This window comes from Penicillium arizonense, assembly GCF_001773325.1.
Source record: "Penicillium arizonense strain CBS 141311 chromosome Unknown PENARI_contig012, whole genome shotgun sequence".
Taxonomy (NCBI): Eukaryota; Fungi; Ascomycota; class Eurotiomycetes; order Eurotiales; family Aspergillaceae; genus Penicillium; species Penicillium arizonense.
The window spans coordinates 23,095-48,592 of NW_019173289.1; the positions used below are offsets into that span (position 1 = coordinate 23,095).

A 25,498-nucleotide genomic window follows, 5' to 3' on the forward strand; every position below is an offset into this window, starting at 1 on the left:
AGGACCTCTAATAGGCTAACGCAATGTCTATCCGAGGATAATCAGCTTTTGGTTAAATTAAAAAAGGGTCGTGGCTTAGTATAGAAGCAAATAGTAAAGTTTTTCCCTAAGAGGTCAGAAGGTTCTCTCTAGGTGCGGTATTATATACGCCTTAAAAGGCTAACATACTAGAAGCTCCGGGCAAATTACTAACGAAAGAACAGAAATTGTGAATAAATTCAAAGCCAGGTCCAGGGGAAAGAGCATCGAGGAATGTGTGTCAAGTGAGCGATATAGTCTACCTCGGCGCAGACGGATAGTCGATCGCTACTCCCCAGCTTAATACAGTAGGCCGAGATCCGACCTGACAGCTTCATCTCCGAGAATCACGTTAAGAGTGGAGACCCGCTCCCTTTTTTCATGTTTGGACTGCACGTACGGAGTACCTAGCATACACGTGTATTTTACTACTAATAGCTAGGTACCTAGCTACTTGATTTCCTCTGCCACTTCTTGGCTTTCCCTTTCCTTTCTAGTGCTCGGACTTTGCCGGTTTTTGCGCACCACCTGAATCTTCGATTGTTTCTTGAAACTGAATGCCAAAATCCACTATGCTATTGGGAATAGTCACGAAATATCAACGTTTCTACAGAAACTAAGTGGTAAGAGGAATGTAGAAATAGAAGGTAACGGTGAAGTGAAAGAACCTAAAGCAGACAACATAGAAGCACCCTTAGCTATGAACACAAACGAGCCGCATAACCAGCTTCCCGATGCATGATGGTCAATCCTAAACTTTGGTCATCAGTGCATCGAAGACTTGGCATGGTAGTCTGCCAGAACGGCATCAGAAATCTTCAAAGCCATAGCATAGAAGACAGTCATGACATGGGAAGACACTTGAGTCGGCGGGATCGAGCCGTCGACCACGCGAAGACCTTCGACACCATACACTCGAGCCTCAGAATCAACAACTCCACCAAGCTCCTTTGCCATCATCGAGCAGGTGCTGACGGCGTGCCAGTTTGCGCGGAAATTCTGCTTGACATAATCTACCCACTGGTCCAAATCGGCATCGTAGGCCAAGCGGAGTCCAGGTGTAGTCTCGCCATCAAAATAGGTCTGCATACCACCGTTGTTGGAGATCTCGCGCGCGAGTTTCGAGCCAGCAGCTTGGCCAAGAAGGTCTAGGTCGTTCATGAAGAACTTAGGGTTGTAGGAAAAGCGTCGCAGGTAGGGGTCGTTGCCCTGAATATGCACGGAACCACGGGTGAATGGAATGAGATCCCATAAATCAAAGTTGATCTTGCCGGAAGTATCAAGGAACAGTTCCACATAGGCGACTTCTTCATTGACTAGCCAATCACGGTAGTTCTGATACTGGATCTCAAGAGCGGTCACGTTGTGGAAACCACCTCGCGCAACTGTCTCAGTAGCCCACTGGTGCAACTTGGTGTTGAGTAACTGGTGAGCCTGAGGTGCGTAATCCCCAAACGTCTCATTGAAAGTAGCAAAATAGATGGCCTGGCCCTGACCATTACCGGAGGGTTTGGTACGGGAGCCGACGGTAGTGGTGGTTTGATCCTGCATATTAAGACCGACAGGGAGATCAACAATTTGCTGAACACCGGCCGCACCGAGTACAGACTGTAAGCCAATACCCGAGTATTCTAGGATTCGGGGGGAGACAGCAGAGCCAGCCGCTAGAAGTACTTCGTGCTTAGCGTATACATCAAAGTTCACATTCTTGTTGGTGCCAAAGTTTACACCAACGGCTTTGTGACCAGAAACAGTTTGATTGATAAGGACTTTTCCAACAAACTGACCAGTCAGAATCTGCAAGTTTCGGCGCTTGTAGTTGGGCAGAAGCCATTCACGTGCAGCATCCGAGCGAGTCTGGTCCTCGTGTAGCGTATTGGGAATCATAGAAACACCGCGAGGGACCCCACAGTGAAAGTCTAGCTGGGTAGGGACACCACGTTCCTTCGCAGAATTCATAAGGGTCTTGATTATCGGAGAAAAGGCCTTTCCGGTGTTACGGGGACCAGCATGAACGGTACCGTTCGTTCCGTGGCAGGAAGCATTATAGTAGTGCCCAGCGGCAATCTCGACATCATTTGGAGCACGGGCGATCTCGACCTTGTTCATATATGGGAACAGGTTGTCCCAGTTCCAGCCCTTGTTGCGAAACACTTTCTCCCAAGAATCGATCTGGGCTTTGTGGGGACGTGTCCAGGAGCCACCGTTGATCAAAGTTGATCCTCCAAGGCCATTGCCCGAGCGAATGTTCTCGGTGCGGTTGTTGGTAGCTTGAGGGACGATTTCGTAGGCGTGGTCAACATTGGTGCCAAAAATGTCTCCGTAGGCGTTCAGATCCTCAGTGATGGCTCCATCGGTGGACTCATAAAAGCCGTTTTCAATGACTAGGACCTTGACGTTGGGGTCTTCAGTCAGCTTGGTCGCAATAGTCAGGCCCGTCAAGCCACCTCCCGCAATGATGTAGTCAACAGTCTTGTTGGCGACCTTCTTAGGATCAGAAAGAAGACTGGATTGGACATCGATTTGCTCTGAGGGCAGGTATCTCTGGGCTGCGGCCACAGAGATAAGAAAGCAGGAGAAGATTGGAGACTTCATCTCGAGTTACAATCTCAGATGGAAGGGAGAAAAAGAAAAAGAAGTCCTGAGTCGGTTGCTATACAGTAAAAGTTCTTGACGACTGAGAGTGAGAATATCTAGATTTCTTCCTACATACACATAATGCTTCGATCGGAAGCTCGTCACGCGGGACATTGATGATCGTGTACGAAGACCCGAGATTGAATCCGAGTTTAAAGCGTGCGTTCGTCGGCTTCATTTGTCAGAGGTACCAAAATTGTGGGCTTCTGGAGAAGCGTACTCAAGGACGAGGAGCATAATAAGCGGAACTACTGTCAATCGTACGATTGTAGCCCCTTATTGTTCAACGATACGTAATATTTGGTGCCTGGGTTCCAAAGTTGGTCGCTAAAGACTCATGCAACTTGTCTCTAAGAGTGCAAGCAACCTTGCCACTTGCCACTTTCTTCACCGGCAAATTAGGGTTGGAGAACAAGGCATGGCAGGACGGCGCCTGATAGGTAACACTTAAGGCCCAACCAACTCTACGGGTCTGGGATCTGCCACATGGTGATTGATAAGGGTCATTAGTGTCCTCGCTCGGTTTGCCAGGACGCGGCAAATACTAAGTCGGTCTTTAATTGAGTTTAACGCATAGCCAAAAAAGTGGATACTAACAGGGTTCAATTTTCATTGGGCTAAAAGCCAAAGCACTACGCACTAGCAAGAGATAAATAGCAGTGATTATTCTATTGAAGGGTTGGTTGGTTGGTTGAAAGAAGGAAAAGAGCCAGCTAGCAACTAGAATTTTTACCTAAAGGACTGCCTTCGTGCCAAAGGACTTGACTTGCAAATGAAGCTCAGCTGCCTCATTAATTAAGATCATCATACTCCGTACCTGCGCCACAATGTCCCCCACTGACCCAAGGTTGGTCAGTGGGCATAGCGTGACGATCCCATTCGAATTTTTTTATCTGATCCGAGAAACGCCAAGGACGCCTCAGTGGGGAGATTTCCGAGAAAGCCTTGATGGACTGAAGCACGGCAGCATTCTTTTGGTAAATCGTTGTAGTGTGTGCGATTTTCCTCACTAACTACGCTTAATGCCCTTTCTTGGAACCCCGACTCAAATACACAACCAGTATAACAGAAAGGGCAAGCGGCAATGGCAGCCCCTGTATTTAGTCCATACTTTAGTCTCAACTTCCCGCTATGCAGGTCACTGTCCACCCGTCTGATCGACGATGACTCTATCACAGGGAACACGTATCAGAATGCTCCAGTCGAAAGGAAAAATTTGCTCATGAGTGGAGTGTCTCGTCAATCGGGATTTATTTGAAACAGGAGCGAGTTTGGGGTTATATAAGTTGCCTTCGCTCACCGTTCTCTTTCGCAGCTCCGTCTCTTCAACGCCAACGCAGTCCTTTCAATCATTACTATTGCAATAATCCTCTTGTGAGACGATCTTGTTTATAGTTCGAGCATTCTTATTCCTGTGAGTCTTTCATTCGATTTCTCCCATGCCAGGTAGTTTCCTGACATTGGAGACTCCATAGATTCCGGAATGCTTAGCCTTAAGCTGGCTTTTTTGCTGCTGCTGTTGCACGCAGTGTCTGGCTCAGCCTACCGCTGGTTCAACTGGCAGTTTGAGGTCACTTGTCAGTCTGACGCCTACATTGCTCCTCAGAATGAGCTTGCCGCCGCCAAGTTCCTCAAGGAGCAGTACCATGAGGGCTCCCACATCAAAGTTGTTGGAAATGGTCATGGATTCGGTAACCTCACTACCTGCGTCGACAACACTCTCACTGAGAAGCCCACCTATATCGTTTCCCTCACCAATTTGAAAAAGCTCAGTATCGACAAGAAGAATCTGACCGTCACCTTTGGTGCCGGCTGGGATGTCGATGACCTTGTCCAAGAGCTGAAGGCCAATGACTTATCCTTTAGCAATCTCGGTGTTGAGCGTGTTCAGAACTTTGTGGGTGCTGCCTCCACCGGTACCCACGGTTCTGGATCCCACCTCGGTAATATCGCAACCCAGATCATTGGGCTGCGTGTGCTGGACTCGCAGGGAAATCTCCGTGTCATCGACGAGAAGCAGAATGCGGAAGAACTCAAGGCTTTCCGTATCAGCCTTGGTGCCCTCGGTTTAATCACAGAGTTGACTATCAAGGTCCAGCCTACCCAACTCCTGAAGAAGACCACTAAGGTGTTGAATGCCACATCCGACTTCTCGAAGATGTACAAGGAGCTTGCCCAACTGTACAAGGAGCACGACCGTATGACTGTTTGGGGCCCTCACTTCGACTGGGATGAAAACACTCACAGCTGGGCCCTCGAGCCTACTTACTTCCTCTCTTACTGGGAGCCGACTGACTATACCGGTGTTCGCAACTGCACTCTCAATTACTGTGCCAACGGCTGCGGTGATTGCAAGAAGGAATACATCTGCTACGACGAAGTCACTGACGCTGCGTCCTGCTCTCCCCAAGGTGTCTGTACCCGAGGCTTCTATGCAGAAATCGAGCACTTTCTTCCTATTGAGTCTTACGCGGAAGCCGCCGCCAACTACACCACCTTCCAACAGGCCCAGACGCCTCGCATGAAGGCTCCCTATAACAAGCAAATGGTCATCCAACACCGTACCCTCAAGGGTGACGATACATATTTGTCTCCTGTCAACACCTATAACCTTGGCCCGGAGTCCAGCGGTGTTTTTGCGATCATTGAGATTGACTGGATCCAAGAATATAACAACTTCACCACTCTCTGGCAGAACCAGGAATTGGCCCATGAATTCCTCCCTCAATTTGGTGAAACCTACAATGTTCGGTCCCACTGGAACAAGATGAGTCCTCCTAATGCCACCTATACCCTGGAGAAATTCCCGAAGCTGCCCGAGTTCTTGGCTATTCAGCAGCGCCAGGATCCTAAGTGCCAGTTTGTCAACGAGTTCCTGGTTCAGCAGCTTGGCATTACCCGCTGCGCAGACTATCTCTCTCTGTAGGATGTGACACAAGTGGTCTGAAGCATTCATTCAATTATTTTGTTTTCAAGGGTGAAGCGGCTGTCCATATGTCAAAGGCTTGGCAAACACCACCGCAATTTCTGTCCCACGCGTTATTGAATGAGCTTTGTGTTGAGACTGGCGCCACCTCTCTGTGGTTTTCCTAGCTAGTTCTGAGATACCTTCATAACCAATTTATCCATCAAAATCATTTTCCCCTTCCAATCTATTGCTCAACATTTTGGATATACAATCTCAACCTCGGTTCCTTGACAAAAATCCAAGCTCTATTTAGGCAAAAACATGTGCAGAATTATACTTGATCCTGCCGTCATCGGCCGGATCCATGTCATATTCCTTTCTCTCTATCGATCTAGACACTTCATATTTATCCATCTCATAGTCTCCTCTTCAATTGGTACTTTGGTGATGACATCCCTGAAAATCTAGTTGCTCACCCGTGAGTTCTGTCTTTCGTCATATTCATCCACGGCTATATCAAGTAGTCGAAGAAACATCCCTACCAAATCAAGGCATGTCTCTCAAATCCTCCGCACCGTGAACCTCAATTTAAACGTTTCCAAGCCTTCATGGAAATCCTTCATCATAGAATCCGCCCCAGCCCACTTCTCCATCCAAGCCTCAACCTCCCACTTTGTCCCCGTTTCGCTCCCAACCTGCTCCCAGAGCTTCTTCCACGTAGCAGGATTATGGCGGTAATGCTTTCCAGCTTCATATTTCTTTTCAGGAGGTGGCGGATCAACCCGGCCAACCTGTCTTCCAATCAAAAGAGACCCAGGCTTGTCGTGAAGCAGCCCTATAAGCCGCTTTGCAATGGTAACTTGCTTGTCCCAGTCGAAGAGATGGAAGAATGAAGCGGCATTCACGATGTCGATTTTGTTGGCCAGATTCCTTACCAAGTCCGAGTTATCGTCGAAGATGTCTGCCATTATGAAGTGAGATTTTAGACTATCGCGGTCGTTGAATAAGTCGTAGCCTATGTCGAAGAAATCTTGGCGGAGATCTGAGGCGAAGAGATTCTCTGATGGCACGCCGTCGAAAACCTGATGAAAGGATTAGCAAATTTAAAACTTATCAAGTTTTACTTGACGAAATGAATCGGTCTCACCAGTTGACGCAACTCTTGTCCAACTGCGCATCCAACATCCAGTAGCTTTTCACCGGACCTCAGGCGATCGAGAATTTCAGGATACAGCGGTGACTGTGCTATAGACATATCCAAGAATCGAAAAGCACCTATGCACGGATAAGGGAACTGGAAGCTGTTTAGCATCTCGAACGTCATCCCAAATCCACCAGATGGCATTCAGAAGAGCACAGACTTACCACTGCAAAAGCTCTATCTCGCTGGAAAATACAAGATTTATCAGTATCAATTCCCAATTTAGGATCAGGAGAGACACTTACCACTTTCTTCACATGCTCGACCACAGCCTCACGTGGAATTCTGCTCTCTAGGATCTTCTTCGCTGGCTCAGGAACCTCGACAAGTTCAGGCTCATACCAAGGGAATTCTCTTGGATTAAAGCCTCCATCCAGAACAGATCTGAGGTCTTGTTCTGCTTTAGCCATGATGCGGGGCAAGACGACCGATAATCGTTGGTATGTTGTGGCGGTTGACGATTCCTGTGATATGAGACTATATATGTAAAGCGTTGGAACTCCAATACAATGTCTTGCTCAAGCAATGCAGAAAGTGCAGAAAATAATACAATCACAATTCCTGGCTGATGTAGGAGTGCAGTGTGCTGTTCGTATTTTGCTGACGAGGCCGATGTGGGCCCCGGAGGGTGTGGGGATAACGACATGCCGGTCCCGGCTTGTCTCTGGGCTTCAATGCTTTGCATATGGGCTAACTACCCGAACGGTGCGTGATGACCTTCAAATCGCACATCGAAAGGTGATATTATGTACATTTTGTACTATTTAACAAGCCAGGCGCCCTCTAGCATACGCGGATACTTCTTCGCGTCGGCATATGAGCCTGTTCACCATAGGAGAGATCCTTCTAGAGCCTCCCAGCGGCTAGTATGATACTGCCTGAGCACAGCCAAGGTGGACCAGCCTATGGGCAGTGTTGATGACACAGACCCTTCTAAGATTAATTGTCAATACATTTCAGAGACAAGCCGGAATCCCTCTTTTAATTACCTAGTGGAACATTCCGTGTTTCTGATACCAGTGACCTTGAAGGCTCCAGGATACCAGCTGGGACATGCTGGAAAGACCTGGCTGGTATTTGTTTTTTGATGGTAAATGTGACCAGAACACAGAGCAGGAGGTCTTTATTGGACCGCACAAAAGACAGTTATCAGTAGTTGGAAACACAGGAGCGAGATATTGGAGGCCTAAGCATAGACAGCCAGGTAGCTAATAAGAAGGGTTAAAGAGGGAGATGAGTCAAGATGGAGTAAGCTCCTCAACAATTACTCTCCAGCTCTCGGTTTCATATCGTGTGGTATATAGATAGACATGATGAGGAAACAATGACTCCCGTAGATCGGGAAAGAGAGGCCCTTTATATATTCAAGTCTCTTTGTTCTTCAGCTTGATTGTCTGCTTGGCTATTATTTGCTCCATAGACACTTTCGTACGTGCTAGCAAGCGATTAGCAACATTGACATAGTGGAACACCACACAAGCTGAATGTGTTTTCTCGTTTCATACTCTATAGAGTGAGTGGAAAGTAGAAATAGTTCGTTTCTGTGTAGTCACAAAACATACATTGAAGGGTGTAGATGTTCGGACTATGGCATCGATAGCATTCACGAGGACGCTAGACGCTCATTAACTTCCCTTTATTTTCTCGGCCTAGATCGAGTTTTTATTTCGGAAAGTCCTCGGGCTAATGTAAAGCATGATAGAGGTCTCGTGATGATCTATGTTCTACCAATGAAGTTGGGGATGTGACAGGGAAATTATCCATTGCAGTGAAGTAGTTGGAAATGAGGTAATATTTTATTATGCAGTTCTTGAACCTCTTTAGCGTAATATTGGCAAGGAGATTGGAGAAATTCCACATGTCATAATACTTAATACTCTTCAATTCGTGTCAGGGGGTATAAGGTACAGCAAAGTCGCTCATAATATCATACAGGTAGTGACCCATGGCGAAAGACCATGAACACCACCGGAAGCAAGCAAAAACAGAATGCACAGAGGAACATAGGCCCCAGTGCTAATTAGTCGAAGGAATTCGTATCATCAAGTCCATGCGGTGAGAGAGCCCTTGGCGAGGCTTTGGACAGGCCTTGAGACTCCAGAATCACAGAAGAAGGAGATAATGAGAGAGGAGGGAAAGGTTCAGTCTGGTTGGTAGATGCTTCTTGGCCGGAAGAATCACTGAACCTCCTAAATTGGGGGATGGATTGTTTATCCTCGTTTTGTAGCGGTAGACTTGTGTTGGTAGATTTCGTAGTTGGCTGAACATGTGCCTTGGTCAGCTTGACTTCGAGAGGACAGGAGGTTGTGCAATATCTCCTACCATATCACCCGCTCTCATATCGAGACCTCGACTCAAAGCTAGCTCTTGTGCGGCGAGTCGTCTACTCTCAATGGCCGCTTCTTCTTCCAGTGCAGCCCGCTGATCTTCTGTTTTAAAATCTGTCATCGACGGTGTGTCAATCGATTGAACAATCTTGGCGCCAGGTGGGCTCGAGAATCTCTTCGTGCGGCGTTTGTTTTTCCGTTTGTCCTTTTTGGACGACGCATCGCCCAGGCTAGATGCAGAACCAGACTTTGTCAACTCAGATTTTGCTCCAGACTGATCATCTGACTCCAATCCCGTCCCTCGACGCGTGAAGGTAAACGCGAATTCATCGTCAAGGGGTACGGCATCCTCCTCCTCGTCACTAGGGAATAGATCACCGCGCGAACTAAGTGAATTCGATGTCCCACGGGATGATTGCGTCGCACTACGATTCCTCCCAGCCGGAGTGGGAGATAGCTGAGCCTCATCGTCCATAGCTTCCATCAAGGGTTCATCCTCATGCGCATATCGCCGGGTGCCCGGATGTTCTTGGAGATCAGCAGCGGAAGGCCGATACTTGACTCCGCGCGCGCCAAACCTCCACGGGAAGCGCTCAAGGAACCCGATAAAGGACGAACTTGGAATAACAGTCGGGTCGGCGTGATTATCTGGAATGTGTACTGTGCTCCTTCGCCTTGTGTTTCGAGTCCCATAGCTCATCCTCCTCGGTCGGCGCGGTTGCTCCGCATTTCCGCGCGCTAGGCCGCTACCAGCAAGGAGCCTGTCAAGCTCACCATTGCCCCATCCAAGTAAGCTGTCCTCTTCTTCTTCATTCTCCCAATCATCGTAGAAATCAAAGTTAGCCTCGGTTCGGCCGCGTCGTCTCCGCCTGAGGTGGTCTTCCCGGCTCGGCAGGCAAGGGGCTGTGCATGCGGTGACACAGCTTCCAATCGATGCAAAGCATGGGGAGATATAGTTGTGGGAGAATGCGTAAAGCCCTTCCTGTGCTGTTTCGTTGGCGGACTCGAGATTATGGGAGATCTGGTTGATCCGTTGCCGGATGCGGGGGTCGCGCGGTCGCATCATGTTGGGCAAGGCGATGGAGGCACGGCGATTTGATCAAAGTTCAATTCACTCCACCGGCTGTCGCCGGCGACATTAACAAAGTCAAGGATGAAGTGAAGTTGGACGCAACCGATGTCATCCCCTGTTAGTCAGCGGGCACGTGAGATACCGATCCGGGGTAATTTTTGATGATCGCAAGATGGTGCAAAGAGAAACGGGAGATATTGGGTACATCTTGTGATGGTCTACTACATTCAATTCCTGAAAACCCCAAGGGTTTCACCGAAGAAAGGCTCACTCTTTATCTCCGCACTTATTTGCATCACCACGGACCTGGGAGACGATTTCCTCGCTGAAGATGTCGAATTAATCGTTTCCTCAATTCACAAATCCCCAGGATTTGAACAGAAAGTGACATGGAACGCCGGGAATCGTGAACTGGCCATTAATTTGGGCCCCCTCCCGTCAGCTTTGGTCCAGCAGTCCATGCAGCTGAGCATCAAACTTCAGCCCGAGGTCACTGGGGATAGAGCTCTAGTGCCATTGGTTATGGCTGCCACAAGTGCACCGTTTGGGCTCAAGTTGCCTGCAGAGAAATTGGTTCTCAGGGACGGACCTCGCGAGGGTTTGAATATTTGGGAGGAAACTGGGAATAGCATTGCCCGACATATATGGTACGTTCTTTACCTCTATGGGTTCTTCATGTTTTAGGTTCTAACCAAGGATGTTCCTAGGGATGCGGGCCTCGCCTCAGTGATATACTTGCAGAGGGCACTGGAAGATATAAAAACAAGAGCTGGCAAACCAAAATACAAACATCTCGAGTCAAAAATGCCTGCTTTAACACGGCTCTTATCCACCGCCCGCAGCTCACCAATTCAAGTGGTTGAGTTAGGGGCAGGGTGTGGGATAGTAGGCATTGCCTTGGCGAGCTTGCTACCCAACTGCTCAGTTTTACTCACGGACCTCCCCGAGGTCGAGTCGATAATAACACGGAACATTGAAGAGGCTCAGACGGCACCCCAGTCGAGTGTTGAATATCAAAACCTCGACTGGGACAACCCCCCGGATGACCTATGCAACCGGCCCATTGAGTTAATCTTGGTTTCGGATTGCACCTACAACGCAGATAGCTTGCCCGCACTAGTCAATGTGCTGGACCGATTGGTTCGGACATCCCCGGACGCAATTATCTTGGTGGCTCTGAAGAGACGACATGACAGCGAAACAGTTTTCTTTGATCTGATGAGCTCTGCAGGGTTTACAGCTGTGCAGGACAGTTTACAGCTCCCCTCTCAACATGATCAGGTAGATGAGATCGAATTTTATTGCTACAGTCGCACGGCAGAAGGCAAGGAATAAAAATACAGGTCATATATAAGGGTGAAGTATATGACCATCGGAACAAAGCTGAGAGGCCGGTCTTTTCATGGTCCGTGCGCACATCAAGAACTGCCAGTGGACACGTAGATGCACGAGTAGCTTCCTACATGTGCCTACATATCTATGTAGGATATAGCTACACTACGTGCATATAAATGTTACACGGTAGGTCTGCGTATCATCTACATAGCTCCCAGGTAAGCACACAGCCACACCTAGGTACATATAACGCATAGTGTGCTGAATACCGGTATTTGTATTTGTTTGACGCTAGAGCAGGCATCCAGGAATGATCAAATTAGGGCAATCCGGTGTCGCTCACACCGCATGTTGGCAATTGAATTCAGCAATTCCGGGCACAAAGCGGGATCTGGTCCGCGCCTCATGCATCATGCACATTTCGCGACGTATAGGAAGCTGCACTAGCAATAAAAATGGATCGAGTAGCAGTAAGGTCCCAAAAATAACGCATTCGAGGGATTATTGGTGTCAAGTTTTTTTTTTTTTGTAGACCGAGACCCTTCGGGTGATGCCGTAAGCAAATGGTTTTCCCCCACAGAGTCGTCATCTCTCTCTCTCTTCCAGCTTCCTCCTTCCCATCTCCCTCTTTTTTGGGTCCTCAACTCGTCTTTTTCCAGGTGAGTCTTTTTTTGCTTCATGTGTGGTTCTGGCTTGTGACTGTGCGGCCTTTTTTTTGTCCCAATGGTCGTGTGCCCTAAGCTCACTTACTGCCCCTCCAAAAATTCTCCAATTTTTAAAATTCTGAACCCTCGGACTTCTCTCACACGTCCACTTTTTTTCTCTCATATTTATCATAGCACTGGAATTGCAGTAGCCAGCTGTGCTAACTGGTCTCTTTTTGTCTCTCAGATTTAGTCCTTTTTCCAGCTCGACCCTGCCTTTGGAACCCCCAAAGGCTATCGGTCATTACGGCTCCAGCCTCTCGTCAGCTTCTTAGCCAAATTGTCTCCACTCGACGTCAACGCGACACTCTTAACAACATTCCACCTCCTGCTTGCGGTTTCTAAGCTCTCGTCCGGTGCGCCTTTTTTCGTCCCGTTGACGTCCCACGAGATTATTCCCTCGTTCTCTGAGCTGCCGCATAGGACTTCTTCGAAGGTTCTTCCTCTTCAGGGGGAAGGGTCTAGGAGGCTTGGTCCAGTCAACTTCGGTTGTGACACATTTCGTCCTCCCTAACGCGCAGTCGTCTGCCGGTTTAAATACTTTTTTCTTTTCTATCTTTTTATATCATCAATCGTGCTGAGTTGCAGCTGCACGGTTATGGCACCGACTGCGTGTGTATCGACTGCTGAAATATGCACTTTCAGGAAAGACTATACCAATAGTCTGGACCTTCAGGGTCCCATCAGCAGTCATGGAGAGGACAATCTGTTGCAATCTTCCTTGACCGCCAAGGAACTGGTTCTGGATGTGTTGAAGAAGCGGGCCACTGAGGTGGATGTGGACCACTGTGGTCCTGGTGAGGAGGATGCTTTCTACGTGGCGGATATGGGGGAGGTTTACCGCCAGCATATGCGCTGGAAGATGAATTTGGGCCGTATCAAGCCCTTCTATGGTAAGTCTTACTTCACTGGAACAATCGAGCCTTGCTAACAATATCTCCAGCTGTCAAGTGCAACCCGGACCCCGAGGTTCTGCGTCTCATGGCCCAGCTTGGAAACGGTTTCGACTGTGCCTCCAAGTCGGAGATCGATCTGGCCCTTCAGACGGGCATCGATCCTAGCCGCATCATCTATGCGCAGCCCTGCAAGACCAAGTCCTACTTGCGCTTTGCCTCCGAGGTCGGCGTTAAGCAGATGACCTTTGACAATGCCGACGAGCTTTACAAGATCAAGGCCACCTTCCCCGATGCGGAGCTGTACCTGCGTATCCTGACCGATGACTCGACCAGCCTGTGCCGGTTGAGTATGAAGTTTGGAGCCTCCATGGATATGGCTCGTCCGCTGCTCGAACTGGCTTACGAGCTGGAACTCAATGTCGTCGGTGTGAGCTTCCACGTCGGTTCCGGCGCCGAAGATCCCTCGGCGTTCCTCAAGGCTGTTCAGGATGCGCGCGTGGTCTTTGACCAGGCCGCAGAAGTGGGCCACGAGCTTCACACCTTGGATGTTGGTGGTGGATTCTGCCAGGACAGCTTTGAGAAATTCGCGGGCATTCTAGGTGAAGCCGTGGACGCTTGCTTCCCGCCGCACATCCGTGTCATTGCCGAGCCTGGCCGTTACTATGTGGCCACCGCGTATACCCTGGCCGCCAATGTCATCGCGCGGCGAGACATTCCGGACCCCACGGACCCCTCGCGCGACGCATACATGTTGTACCTCAACGACGGTGTCTATGGCAACTTCTCGAACATCATCTTCGATCACCAGCACCCGATCGCCCAGGTCCTCACCTGCGCCTCAGAGCCCGGCACTCCGAACTCTGCGACTTCGGAGAAGATCACTTACTCCATCTGGGGCCCGACCTGTGACGGCATTGATGTCATCAGCGAGAAGATCGAGCTTCCTGGCCTGCTCAACACTGGTGACTGGCTCTATTTCGAGGATATGGGCGCCTACACCAAGTGCAGTGCTACTCGCTTCAACGGATTCTCCGACAACCATGAGGTGATTTACATCTCGAGCGAGACTGGCGCTTCGGCCCTGCTCAACTACTAGTTTGGCTCTGTTTTATTGTTGAACATTGTGCATTTTGTCATTTTGCTTGAAAATATCTTTCGTTTGAGACTTCCAGTGGGAAGAGTAATATAGTATTTGTCGTGTTTTCTGCAGCATATTTTACATCGTTCCCTTCTCTAGAATCTAAACTCGAGTGAAGTTGCTTTCCGCGTCAGTTCTCAATGATCTCACCATTGCCCTGATGGTACTCTGCGCGGGGGTGTGAAGTAAGCTCGGGTAGCGGGAATCTTCTCTCCATATTGATGAAATAGACAGATGCGAAAGAAAGGGATCAAACTAGTGAGAAAGAAAGAATGCATATACTTCCATCAGGACCCGAATTCCCGCCAAGCTGTCCAATACTATAGTGGCACTGTCCTGGCCCTCGTCATACATACCTCCCCTCAGTGCTTTTTCTCGTAGTGTCAAGCAGTAAAGTACTTGTCAAAGATTTGAAATCTATCATGCTCTCTATCATTTCGTAAGGTATCAGCAACCACATTACATCTATACAGGAAACCAGCTCCTCGTCTAAGCCAGACGCTCCACAGTCAACTCTATATCATCTCCCTCACTAGCCTGCACCAGGCCGCCAGCATCCAGCTTCTTCTTCCACTTGGCGGACTCGTATCGTGCTAAAATCAACGTAATGCGGCAAATGACAGTTTGGTCGGCACCCTCAGCAACAATAGTGGAAGGCGTGCAAGTCCAGCGTCCAAATGCCCAGTTGAGAATGTAGTATTGAACACCAGACTCCTCAGTCTTGGGCTTCGATGCAAGATCATCCGAAGTCTCAGCCGGCAAATCTTGCTTCGAACACCGAAGGATACCCTTAATGCGATAAACCTCGTCCCGCGGCACAGAAGAAAGGAACTGCTCAAGAGCAGCAACATCCACAGTTCTCCCCTCAGAAGCAGCCTTCAAACAAACAGAAAGCACCTCAACCTCCGACTGATGATCATGCTTATGTTCATGGTCATGCTCATCATGGCCATGACTCCCATCCTCAACACCCGTCAATCCCCTAAACAAAGCCCCATCAATACCCAGCAGAACATCCTTATCAACCCTCCCCTTAGCCGACTTAACCCAAGGCGTCTGAACCTCCAAATCACCCACCCGATCAAGACAAGCATCAAACCGCATCTCGGGCACATTCTCCCACTTATTGAAAATAATCAAATCCGTATACTTGGCCTGCAACTTCGCCGTAAACGACGTATCCTCATACCCCTCCCAATTCTCAACATCAATCACGCTGATCACTCCATCCAGGGCGAAATGTCCGCCCTCCTCGCGCGCGAGTCGGTTCACTTCCATCGCGAGAGTAGCAGGGAATGCGCTGCCGCTTGTTTCGATCACGATTCGGTCTGGTTTCACTTCGTTGCGGAGTTGGGTTAGGGCGTCGCCAAGTGAGCCCACCATGTTGCAGCATATGCATCCGTTTAGCATTTCTTTCACGCCGCTTATGCTGCTTGTTGCGGCGAGTTGGCTGTCCACTGCCACATCGCCGAATTCGTTTTTTAGAAGGGCTAGACGGTAGGTGCTTGGAAGTTGGGGGATTAGGTTGAGGAGGATTGTCTGGGTGTGTGTTAGCGGGTTGTGTCGCTGCAGATGGTGTCATTGACGATCTGATTGTGCACGTACTGTTTTGCCTGAGCCTAGGAAGCCAGTGACGATTGTGATCGGAATCGCCATTTTGATTTTCTCTGTTTCTCAGATGGGATGGCGGAATGAAGACTGTACAGTGAGGGGCGTTGAGAAACTCCACTTTGCGCAATTATTCTGCCAGACAAAAAAAAAACGGCAGAAACACCGCTCTAAATACAGTATTTTCATTACTGTCAACATCGCCAATAATCTCTAATTGCATCAGATTGTCTAACAAATAGTGCACGAGTCTACCGCTATACCACCTATATACCGCCGTCCGGTGCGACTTTATGCTACTATTCGAACCAAACTATCGTGGTTCAAAAGCGGTATAAAAAGCGGCATTCCTAGTCGGTATAGAAGACTCGATATCGCACCGGGCGGTGACCTCCCTTTCGCTCGCCGGCTAGTTAAGTTTTCTCTATGCGTTGCACACAAAGGTAAGGGCCTATCTGAAGCATTCGGTCATATTTAATCCTAACCTTTTTTTGTGTAATGAACTTGATCCCACCAACATTGCTTCAAAGACACATTCCTTCGGAGTAGGAAATTGCGAGTACGATTCACTAAATCTTTCTCATAACATGCTCGCGCCCTATGTGTTCATTTCATAATTCAGACTACACGACTAGTTGTAGATAGTAGCTTGCAACCCTGGAATTATCTCAAGGTCCTTAGGCTTGTAGGTATACTTTCCTTCAGTAGTAACCTTCACATCGCGGTTGCGGCGTTGCTGTTGTGTCTGTCGGACCTGAACCCACTGCTCAGTGGTTAAATGTTGACCCAGCTCAGTGAAAGCGTTAGTGGTCAAGCCAAGTCTCTGGAGAACGGGGCTGTTCTGGATTGGGTCCAGGACAATATGATTGTTGGGACTATGTCAATCAGCATTTAGTTCCACATGTATACATAATGACAAGATTGTCTTACCGAGCAAAATAGAGAACCCCCAGTCGGTCAATGTGAGCCTGATCTGAAGGAGGCGCATGTACACGGTGAATGCTACTCTTGATCAACCCGCCTGTGAGAGCAGTTAGACTGTCACAAGTGTTGACTGTCAATGTGGCATTCTGAGGCTTGACATATTTCCATTGGCCCTCAGAATTGAGGATCTGGAGACCTGAAACTGGCTGGCGGAAGAGAAGGGTGACAGTTCCGAGATCTGTATGGCCCGGGCTGTATAGTTCGCCCACTTTCTTGTCTGCAAATTGTTCCTGGTCAGCCCTATGGTCATGGTGACGACGAGCTGTTAGATACATACTCTCTTCTACGCTGCGGGCTGCATAGTGCATGTACCGTAGGTGATCCTCGCCCTTGACATCGTATTGGTGGTCGCGCACGAGCTGATCTTCATCAGGAAGCTCGAGTAGAATTGCGAAGAGGCGGAGAAGCTTCTCTACAACTTCGGTGTGGCATTTCTATGTTTCGAATTAGTTAATGAGCAGTTATCAAGACTAAATGAGTAGGCTTACCCGGCTAAAGGCCTCAATTTCTTCGATGTTTTCAGCAAGGACGGGAGGCTGCTGTCGCTGGTGGTGACCATCAAACTTTGGAATATTGTACACCTGCACGTTATCTCTGATACCATTTCCGAGGCTGGTTGAAGACATATTAGTCAATGAACCAATTAATCAACACCAACAATCGTACATTCTGTGTCCAGCTGGTCTGTAGCCATTGTATTCGCCTCTCGCGAGGTCTTCGGCATTGTGAAACTTCAGCTTTTCCTCAAGTGGAAGGGCATAAAATTCGCGTCCAAAAGCAAACTGGCGATCCACCTCTTCCTGGCTGATGCCGAAATTCTTCACGTAGAAGAAGCCTATATAGAGACAATCTGTTAGCAATCCAACTAACTAACTACAGATAAAGACCAGGGGATGACTGGATCCAGCAACAGTGGGGTTCATGCAAAGTGTATCCATGAAGTCTATTTTAGGTCTACTATTAACTCACCAACATTTCGAACTGCATGATCCAGTTGCTTCACGAGCTTTTCCTTTCCTCCTGGCTGCTCATAAAGTTCCAAATCAAGGGTGATAAGCTCTGCGTAATCAACTAATACCAAGGGTCATATTAGCAAAACGAAAACAATCATACTGTACAATGACTGACGATCTTCCTTGGTCTCTGGGACATGGTTGTAGTTTTCGATATATTTGCCCGGCATTTTGCAGACATTGTGGATCTTTGAGGGACGTATTGGCTTTCTGTAACCTGAGCTACCCAGTACCACAGGCCCTCTCCGGGAAAGAAGCAAGTATATAAGTCCCTTTCGCTATTTACTCCGAAGTATACCCCGCATCAAATGTCCAGATTGGTCGGACAGCAGAAAATCACGTCACGGGCTTGCTTGCTGAGACGAAGATAACGGATAATTTCTGGAGTCAAGAATTCGCACGCCATTATGCATGGACATTGCGTCCGGCTTTTATTCCAACAATGGTGTCGATCGATCCCAACTTGTTCTTAGAGCTGCTGATACAAGTTCCACTGGCCATTTAAACATCCGAGATGGGTTATGGTGAAAGCGGATAGATAAATGTGCTAATATGGCCGCGGTTGCCTTTCTCTCTTTTCCTACACCACGAGGCTAGAACGTTATAATACTCCAAAAACCATTATCATGTATAAGTAGTGATAATTCTCTCTTTAAGGTTTGAATTTCACAAACGTACGGCGTGAGTAAAGACCGTGTTCAGGCTTTACCATGTCCGACCTGAAGCCTAAGTCTGGCAGGTTATCCTTGTTGGGACTTCTCAAAGAGGTATTCAATTGGTACCCATCCCACTATCCAGCTGAAGAGCGAAAGTATGTCAAATCGAATTATGAATATCGTTACGTGGTGCTAATGAGTTTAGATTACTCTTTAAATTGGACTTGTCAATCCTTGTGTTTGCCTGTCTATGCTGTAAGTAAAGCCACTGCAACGAACATTGGGATTTGCTAATATAACGAGATAGTTTTTGTCAAGTATTTGGGTTAGTATTCGTCGTTTTCTTTTGTTATCTACATAACCTCAGACTTGATACTAACAACCGCTATAGACCAAACAAACATCAACAATGCCTACGTCAGTGGTCTGAAAGAAGACTTTGGCCTTTACGGCAATGAACTTAATTATTTCAATATCTGCTACTTTACATCATATGTTGTTTTCCAAATACCTGGTCTACTCCTGATGTCGCGCCCGAAACTGTGAGTTTGAAGCCCCTCCGACCTATGTACCAGCCCACTAACAAGGAATATAGGGCTCGCTGGCTACTCCCCACGCTTGAGGTTCTGTGGGGTATTTGTACGTTCGCTCAGAGCCGTGTGACAAATGTCAACCAATTGTACGCGCTTCGTGTTTTAGTTGGCATGCTTGAGGCGCCTGTATTTGCTGGAACCCACTTCGTTCTCGGTATATATGACCTTTATTTTCCTCCACAGCAGCGCATGAATATATACTAATCAAAGTATGTTGAGTAGGTTCCTGGTACTCTGGTCCAGAACTGTTCAAGCGAGCAGGAACTTGGTTCATAATGAACCCCGCGGGATCAGCAATTAGCGGTTATCTACAAGCAGCAGCATACACCAATCTCTCGGGTGTTGGCGGTATGCCCGGTTGGAGATGGCTGTTCATCATCGATGGTGTTTTCACCATTCCTGTGGCCTTACTCGGTTTCGTCATTTTCCCTGGCATTCCTGATTCACCAAAGCCTTTCTTTTTGACAGACAGAGACATCGTACTGGCGAAGGAGAGAACAGAAAGGGCCAAGATTAGCAGGCCTGGAAAGATGAATCTTGACGTTTTCAAGAGGACTTTCAAGCGATGGCATATTTGGCTCTTTGTCGGCTGTTACATGTGAGTTTCTAGGTCCGTATTGGTGTTTGAAATTTTGCTAATGATATTTCCAGTTGCATGATAATTGCGTCGTATCCAGCTGGCTACATGAGTCTATGGCTCAAAGCGGAGGGTTACACTGTCAAGCAAATCAATCAGCTTCCGACTGTTACTTATGGAGTTCAAATTGTTGCATCTTGGCTAGGGACTACACTAGCAGCGATTTATCCGGAGTGGATCATCTTCACGATTGCCTCCGCATTTTGTTTGTTTTCAGCAATCGTTATGATAATTTGGAACGTGCCTACCGGGCTAAAGTCAGTCAATTCCGGTTCTGCATTTCCTGGTGAGCTCTTTGCTGACTTCTTCAGATTCGTTGCATGGTACTTCCTAGGGGCTGCTGGATGCCTGAGTCCTATTTTGTATTCAACTATCAATACAATTGTCAAGAACGACTCCGAGGAACGAGCCCTGATTATGGTGTGTACTCATTCTGCAACCAGGCATTGAATAAGAATCGGCACTAACCACATTATCTTGTATAACAGGGCGCTATGATGTCGGTGGGCTATTCGTTCAACATTTGGGTTCCGCTATTAGCTTTCCCAACGGCTGGTCCGAACGGTGCACCAAGATGGCGACATGGATGGCCGGTATCCTTCGTCTTCTATTTCCTTTTGTGGGCTGGCTTTGTTTTCGCTATTGTCATATATCGAAGGTAAGATATTTTGTTCGTAAATTGGACTGGGACTAACGTGAAGCTATAGAGAGCAAAAGAAGGAAACCTCGGAACTTTCTCAAGATAGTAGTGATGAGGAACGGGAGACAGTCGTGGTCAATACAGTTCCAACACGGAAGACTTAGACTCATACCACTTTTTCAATGAAATCTATGTTTATGTGACTTTTAAGTAGGAAATCCACTAGACTGCTGCATGTATTTTATATTCTGTTTATCTATCACCGGATGCACGCGCTAAAATCGCATGGGACTCAAACGAGCAATCATTATGCATGGTAAATGACCTCGGGACCTAGACACCTTATAGAGTATCTTCCTGTGATACGTTCAATGGATGCTGTAGATCCGATTCATATTCCTTTACGAGAAACTCAGACTCTTGGAAAAGCCATTGGTAATATCCCTCCATAAGTGAAGGATGCGATAATCCGGACCAGTCTCATAAAAAACTCTGTCTAGATTGTGCGTGGATATGGTAATCGTGTCTTCCTAAAGGCTTCATGAGATCTAATCATATACTGGAATGGAAAGAAAGAGGATCCTGTCCCCTATGATATGAAGTAGGTGGCGTCAAGAGCCACATAGTCCAATAAGCTGCAAATGAACTGGCTCGAATTTCTCCAGTCAATGGAGTGTTGAATTCTGTGACGCCAAAAATGTATATCGCAAAACTCTAGTTTGTCTTTCGTGGTCGCGTAGTACTCATGTGTGTCTCTCGTAGGAAGTCACAGACCCGCTCGTTGTCCATGGTGTCGATGCGTTCCTGCTCCTCGGATGTCAAGGAAAGCTCTGTAGATGCCCATCTAGTGTCAATATTCACTCATATTCTATCTTGTTGGATGCAGGTGCGAACCTTCCGATGTCGACTCCTCCCTGCCCTTCTTTCCGTTCGTGAGAGCCTGAATCTGCTCACCCACGGTTTGCAAGGCCTCTTGTGCGCAAGGGAGGGCATCATCCATCATTACCTCCTTCATAGTTGAAATATTTTCGGAAACGACAACACTCGCTGAGTTTCCAAACTGTGAAATTGGATTCCCAGCAGTTATGGAGCTAGCCTGATGTTTCATGCCTGCAGAAATATCATGCTCGGATTGTTGGACGGCAGTGTCAGTCTCAGCCTGGGGTTCAATTCTTTGCTCGCGCGAGGCCATGGAATTAGAATGCGAAGAGACAGAGTCGCTAGCGGAGGTCATGATGAAGTATCGCGGATGTTTGGAGTTGGGGTAATTCGAGGAATTCGGGAGAGAAGGGTACAGAATGGTAGGGCTGAGCCTGACGTAGGGCTGATTTGGAAAATTGCGACCTGGACCGTTACCTCTGAGGGGCTATGACATTAGCAAGTGGAGATGTCAACAGCTATCTCAGCAGGCAGCAGGCATTTGGAGTGATTTCCGGCCATGTTTCGCTGGTTGTCCACGTCGGCCAAGATGTTGAGGTTTGTTATTTGCTCGTCCCTGGTAATGACGTCGTCGGGTTCCACTTGCGAACGGAAGTTGGTGATGCTTGCCCGGCGATTGACGAACGAAAGGAGTATTTTTCTTAGCGGGTTTGGGTCCTCGGACAATACGCGTCGGAGTCTTGCTTTTCATCGGCTTTGCTTGTTCCTGAGTTCTCTGTAAGAGGCGTGGGAGGAAATCAGAACCTTGTGGCTGCTCCACTTTAGACATATGCATCGGGATTCCCGATCTTAGTCGTTTGTTATTCAGCACTAAGGACAGCGTATATCTTCGAATATATTGTCTCCATGGCTACACGCCTCGATGCAGGTTTATATTGTTGGTCTCATTCTAATTTGATTTCTCTTTCTTTTTTCGCCTTGGGCCTATGGATGAACGGCTGATGTTCAAACGCATACATAGGTTTGAAGATTCTAAATTCCGTGTGGACACTGAAAATATTTCATGAATGGCACCAAATATACATATGTGTCACTTAGTCTAGGAACTAACTCACAAGTTGAAATTCGTTCGCTTCAGCTTCCCCGTTTTCTCATCAAGGCCAGCCGGTACCGTAGAAGATAAGTCATTGAATTATCAAGTCCAGCCTATGAAATACGTTAGATTATTCCAAATAATTTAGATTATTAGTTAGCATTTAGTTGTATCAAGATGCGTTCACAATGAAGTAAATCCAATGTCGGGGGCAACAGTGCTTTTGCCCCCACTAAGTATAAGAGGTGAAGCAGTCTACTCTCCAGTTGTCTCTGGATTTCTTACCAACCAGCCCATCATTTATCGATCAAACCATCCACTGTTCGCGCAAATCCGCTTCATTCGGTTTTTCACATCAGAATGCGTTCTCGGTCCCCCAGCAAGTCTCGCTCCGCAAATGACCTCCAATTTAGCAGTGATGCCGAGTCCGACCACCCAGATCACAACACTGAGGATCACTCGAAAGTAACTAACCGTGGGGCGCCGGCACGTCACAGTCGTCGCCAACGATCTGAGGTAAGGTCTCATCTATACTCCGGTGCAAACCGACGAGAACCCCGAACTAAGCCCGAACTACCCAGTATCGATCTTGGAACCGGTCTAGCAACATCCAACATACTTCGACTACCGGTTCAAAGGGTCGCTCGACTTCCAGACATTGATTTGTCCTGATAGATGAAGATGCTAGTGTACCCAATTTCAACTAGCGTATGGATATTGCAAGACAATCAATTGTTTCTGCATCTATATTCCTAGAGATCTCATATTAGAGGAGATGATATTCGAGGTTCTGTAGAAGCAGAAGGACCAAGGGAGAAAAAGAGAAGGAAGCAGAGAGGGAGAAGGGAGAGTAACTATGTCAGTTCAACGAAGGATACCACGCCACGAGATCTCGACAGACATTGCATGTTTATTCCTCAATATTAGTCTATAGTAGACCAGAACTTGTATAACGCAGCAGGTTTTATTATTATATCGGTAAAGGACTGGTAGATATATAAGTCGTGGCAGGTTCGCCACAATGTTCGTAGATGATTGAAGCCGAAAATAAGACAAAAGAAACAAAGTACTCACGGCGGCGGTAAGGGTTGTTCTGCTCTATAAACCAGCATCCCTTGGAGTTCTTGTACCGGTTTCTTTGGTAATTTGTCAGTTCAGGTCCTTATATTAACTTTTCCAAATACTTACTGGTACATGCACACAGGCTGGAACGTGACTCCGACTTTTGGCTCTCCAACTGTCTCACTCGAGACACAGGGATACTTGTAGTACCAGTACGGCTTCTTCACAATGCAAGGGTCACACTTTTTCTCTTAAAAACGTCACCTAAGCGACGCACAATACGCCTTATAAAGCATTTCAACGGTCATTCTGATAAGTACTTAAGACGAGTATTTGGACAGGTATTCTGAGTGGTATCTCAACCAGTATCTCATTTAATAATTACCTAGACTACTGCTCATATATCCAGCTCAAGGGGCTTCTAGACGAGCATTTTAACGAGGCCACAAGCGTATATTTTGATAAATCTTATCATCTGGGTCACGATTCGAAGCCGTAGCCCATCATCGATGATGTCGTGTACAACTAGGCTTGATGCAATAAGAGATTGTTTTACTGCCTTCTAGGCTTAGATCACGCTCTAATATCAACTACGTTGTCTCATAAGGAAGTGTTCTCGTTTCAAAATTCCCCACCATTCGGTAAGTTTACTGATCATCTAAATATTTGAAAGCTTTCGGAATATATGTAGCATGAAAAGGAGCTCATGCCTAGTTTACTACGCCAATGGAGTGCGCGGGCATAATTTGGGGGATGGGGTTCACACAGACGGTTAGGGACAACATGCAGCTGTAAATAAGGCTTGCAAACGTAATTATAAATTCGAAAGTCGGTGTGAAACGACCCTTTTAGGACTGGTTTCTTCACGAAGAAATCCCGTCGGTCTGATTATCGGCCGGGCTTTGTAATACTCGGTGGCTCCACCGAGGGGCAAGGCGGCGGGGAGTGATTGTTTTGGTTTTTATATCTTACTTCTTCTCCATCAATTGCTTCTCATTACTTCCGAAGGTCTTGTCCAAATTGTACGATGGCATCCAAGCAGTATACTCTTTACGACATCCCCAGCAAGGCTCCCTGCAGCACTTGGTCACCGAACCCTTGGAAAAGTGAGTCATGGGTACATTTTTTGGTATGTCATAATATTCCATGCTGACTATATGTTTAGCACGACTTCTGTTCAATTTCAAAGGGCTTGATTACCGAACTGAATGGGTAAGTTGCCTAGGGATACCTAACAAAGCCCTGTAATTGATGGACAAATCCACAAGCTCGAATATCCAGATATCAAGCCGACGCTAGAAAGCAAGTGAGTTCAAACTTTGAAAAAGTGATGAAAGCTATTAGAAACACAAAAGTAATCTAACATTTACCTAGAGTTCCTGCCAATACGGAAGGCACCGCGTACTCAATTCCCACCATTGAAAGTCCAGATGGAACATGTGTGATGGACTCGCGCAAGATCGCAGACTACATCGAGAAGGAACATCCTCAGCCCTCAATGCATTTAGATTCAAGCTACTTGCCTAAGGTTGAAGAATTATGGTCGGCGTACATGAGGTAAGAATTGATCAGATCCTGACCATGATCTCCTCCCAACCCAAGAGTCCCAGCGCAATCCAGACGGTCAATCTAACTATTCCTCTTTCCTCCCCCAGAGCCATTCGCCCTATATTTTTGGCTTGGGTCCCTAGGGATATACTCAACGACGCGAGTCTTGAGTTCTGGTATACAACCCGTGAGAAGTCCTTCGGGATGCCAGTTGATCAGCTGGAGAAGGTGAAAGGAGGAGTTCTTGCATGGAATGAGGCTGAGCCAGCACTTCGCGGGGCAACAGCGCTGTTGAAGGAGAATCAAGGTCCCTTTTTCTTGGGAGAAACTGTCAGCTATGCTGATCTTGTTTGGGCCAGTGTTCTTATTTTCAGTAAGCGTCTGGGACCGGGCTTCTTTGAAGAGGCTTTGAAGAGAAGTGGGGATGCTCAGGTTCACTTGGACCTGCTAGAGGCACTTCGCCCTGTGTCCGAGCGAGATGGTAATTGATTGTTGTGAATAGAATGTTGGCCGCTATTTAAGCAAGCGAAGCTATTTCGCGAGACTGGA

General features: G+C 47.5%; 11 protein-coding genes across 11 annotated transcripts; 5 read left to right on the forward strand and 6 right to left on the reverse strand.

Moving 5' to 3' along the window:
• Window positions 1-783: 783 nt before the first annotated feature.
• Window positions 784-2,613, reverse strand: PENARI_c012G12336 (GMC family oxidoreductase; the record flags this gene model as incomplete). The annotated part of the gene is made up of 1 exon (XM_022633077.1): window positions 784-2,613. The coding sequence occupies one exon, from the start codon at window positions 2,611-2,613 to the stop codon at window positions 784-786; it is 1,830 nt and encodes a 609-aa protein (XP_022487216.1).
• A 1,525-nt stretch (window positions 2,614-4,138) lies between these two features.
• Window positions 4,139-5,581, forward strand: PENARI_c012G03053 (uncharacterized protein; the record flags this gene model as incomplete). Its single annotated transcript, XM_022632852.1, has 1 exon — window positions 4,139-5,581. The coding sequence occupies one exon, from the start codon at window positions 4,139-4,141 to the stop codon at window positions 5,579-5,581; it is 1,443 nt and encodes a 480-aa protein (XP_022487227.1).
• A 542-nt stretch (window positions 5,582-6,123) lies between these two features.
• PENARI_c012G01401 (uncharacterized protein) lies at window positions 6,124-7,174 on the reverse strand (the record flags this gene model as incomplete). Its single annotated transcript, XM_022632808.1, has 4 exons — window positions 6,124-6,645; window positions 6,711-6,857; window positions 6,929-6,949; window positions 7,010-7,174. 4 exons carry the CDS (start codon window positions 7,172-7,174, stop codon window positions 6,124-6,126), a joined length of 855 nt encoding a protein of 284 aa, XP_022487128.1.
• Window positions 7,175-9,041: 1,867 nt separating this feature from the next.
• Window positions 9,042-10,157, reverse strand: PENARI_c012G06811 (uncharacterized protein; the record flags this gene model as incomplete). The annotated part of the gene is made up of 1 exon (XM_022632952.1): window positions 9,042-10,157. One exon carries the CDS (start codon window positions 10,155-10,157, stop codon window positions 9,042-9,044), a length of 1,116 nt encoding a protein of 371 aa, XP_022487143.1.
• A 219-nt stretch (window positions 10,158-10,376) lies between these two features.
• On the forward strand, window positions 10,377-14,194 carry PENARI_c012G08896 (uncharacterized protein; the record flags this gene model as incomplete). Its single annotated transcript, XM_022633001.1, has 5 exons — window positions 10,377-10,810; window positions 10,871-11,444; window positions 12,396-12,638; window positions 12,879-13,095; window positions 13,146-14,194. 5 exons carry the CDS (start codon window positions 10,377-10,379, stop codon window positions 14,192-14,194), a joined length of 2,517 nt encoding a protein of 838 aa, XP_022487211.1.
• Window positions 14,195-14,725: 531 nt separating this feature from the next.
• PENARI_c012G03193 (GTP-binding protein) lies at window positions 14,726-15,892 on the reverse strand (the record flags this gene model as incomplete). Its single annotated transcript, XM_022632854.1, has 2 exons — window positions 14,726-15,775; window positions 15,842-15,892. The coding sequence occupies 2 exons, from the start codon at window positions 15,890-15,892 to the stop codon at window positions 14,726-14,728; spliced, it is 1,101 nt and encodes a 366-aa protein (XP_022487225.1).
• Window positions 15,893-16,475: 583 nt separating this feature from the next.
• Window positions 16,476-18,011, reverse strand: PENARI_c012G08574 (uncharacterized protein; the record flags this gene model as incomplete). Its single annotated transcript, XM_022632990.1, has 6 exons — window positions 16,476-16,719; window positions 16,775-17,262; window positions 17,317-17,440; window positions 17,495-17,663; window positions 17,798-17,899; window positions 17,957-18,011. The coding sequence occupies 6 exons, from the start codon at window positions 18,009-18,011 to the stop codon at window positions 16,476-16,478; spliced, it is 1,182 nt and encodes a 393-aa protein (XP_022487369.1).
• A 540-nt stretch (window positions 18,012-18,551) lies between these two features.
• On the forward strand, window positions 18,552-20,531 carry PENARI_c012G01967 (uncharacterized protein; the record flags this gene model as incomplete). Its single annotated transcript, XM_022632827.1, has 10 exons — window positions 18,552-18,652; window positions 18,703-18,752; window positions 18,805-18,822; window positions 18,889-19,039; window positions 19,093-19,244; window positions 19,313-19,688; window positions 19,742-19,984; window positions 20,039-20,147; window positions 20,216-20,385; window positions 20,435-20,531. 10 exons carry the CDS (start codon window positions 18,552-18,554, stop codon window positions 20,529-20,531), a joined length of 1,467 nt encoding a protein of 488 aa, XP_022487218.1.
• A 550-nt stretch (window positions 20,532-21,081) lies between these two features.
• On the reverse strand, window positions 21,082-21,601 carry PENARI_c012G04054 (uncharacterized protein; the record flags this gene model as incomplete). The annotated part of the gene is made up of 2 exons (XM_022632876.1): window positions 21,082-21,197; window positions 21,262-21,601. The coding sequence occupies 2 exons, from the start codon at window positions 21,599-21,601 to the stop codon at window positions 21,082-21,084; spliced, it is 456 nt and encodes a 151-aa protein (XP_022487140.1).
• Window positions 21,602-22,699: 1,098 nt separating this feature from the next.
• Window positions 22,700-23,001, forward strand: PENARI_c012G00057 (uncharacterized protein; the record flags this gene model as incomplete). The annotated part of the gene is made up of 2 exons (XM_022632777.1): window positions 22,700-22,855; window positions 22,921-23,001. 2 exons carry the CDS (start codon window positions 22,700-22,702, stop codon window positions 22,999-23,001), a joined length of 237 nt encoding a protein of 78 aa, XP_022487188.1.
• A 1,427-nt stretch (window positions 23,002-24,428) lies between these two features.
• On the forward strand, window positions 24,429-25,438 carry PENARI_c012G02659 (glutathione S-transferase family protein; the record flags this gene model as incomplete). The annotated part of the gene is made up of 5 exons (XM_022632840.1): window positions 24,429-24,507; window positions 24,567-24,613; window positions 24,670-24,707; window positions 24,776-24,958; window positions 25,057-25,438. 5 exons carry the CDS (start codon window positions 24,429-24,431, stop codon window positions 25,436-25,438), a joined length of 729 nt encoding a protein of 242 aa, XP_022487171.1.
• Window positions 25,439-25,498: the final 60 nt, after the last annotated feature.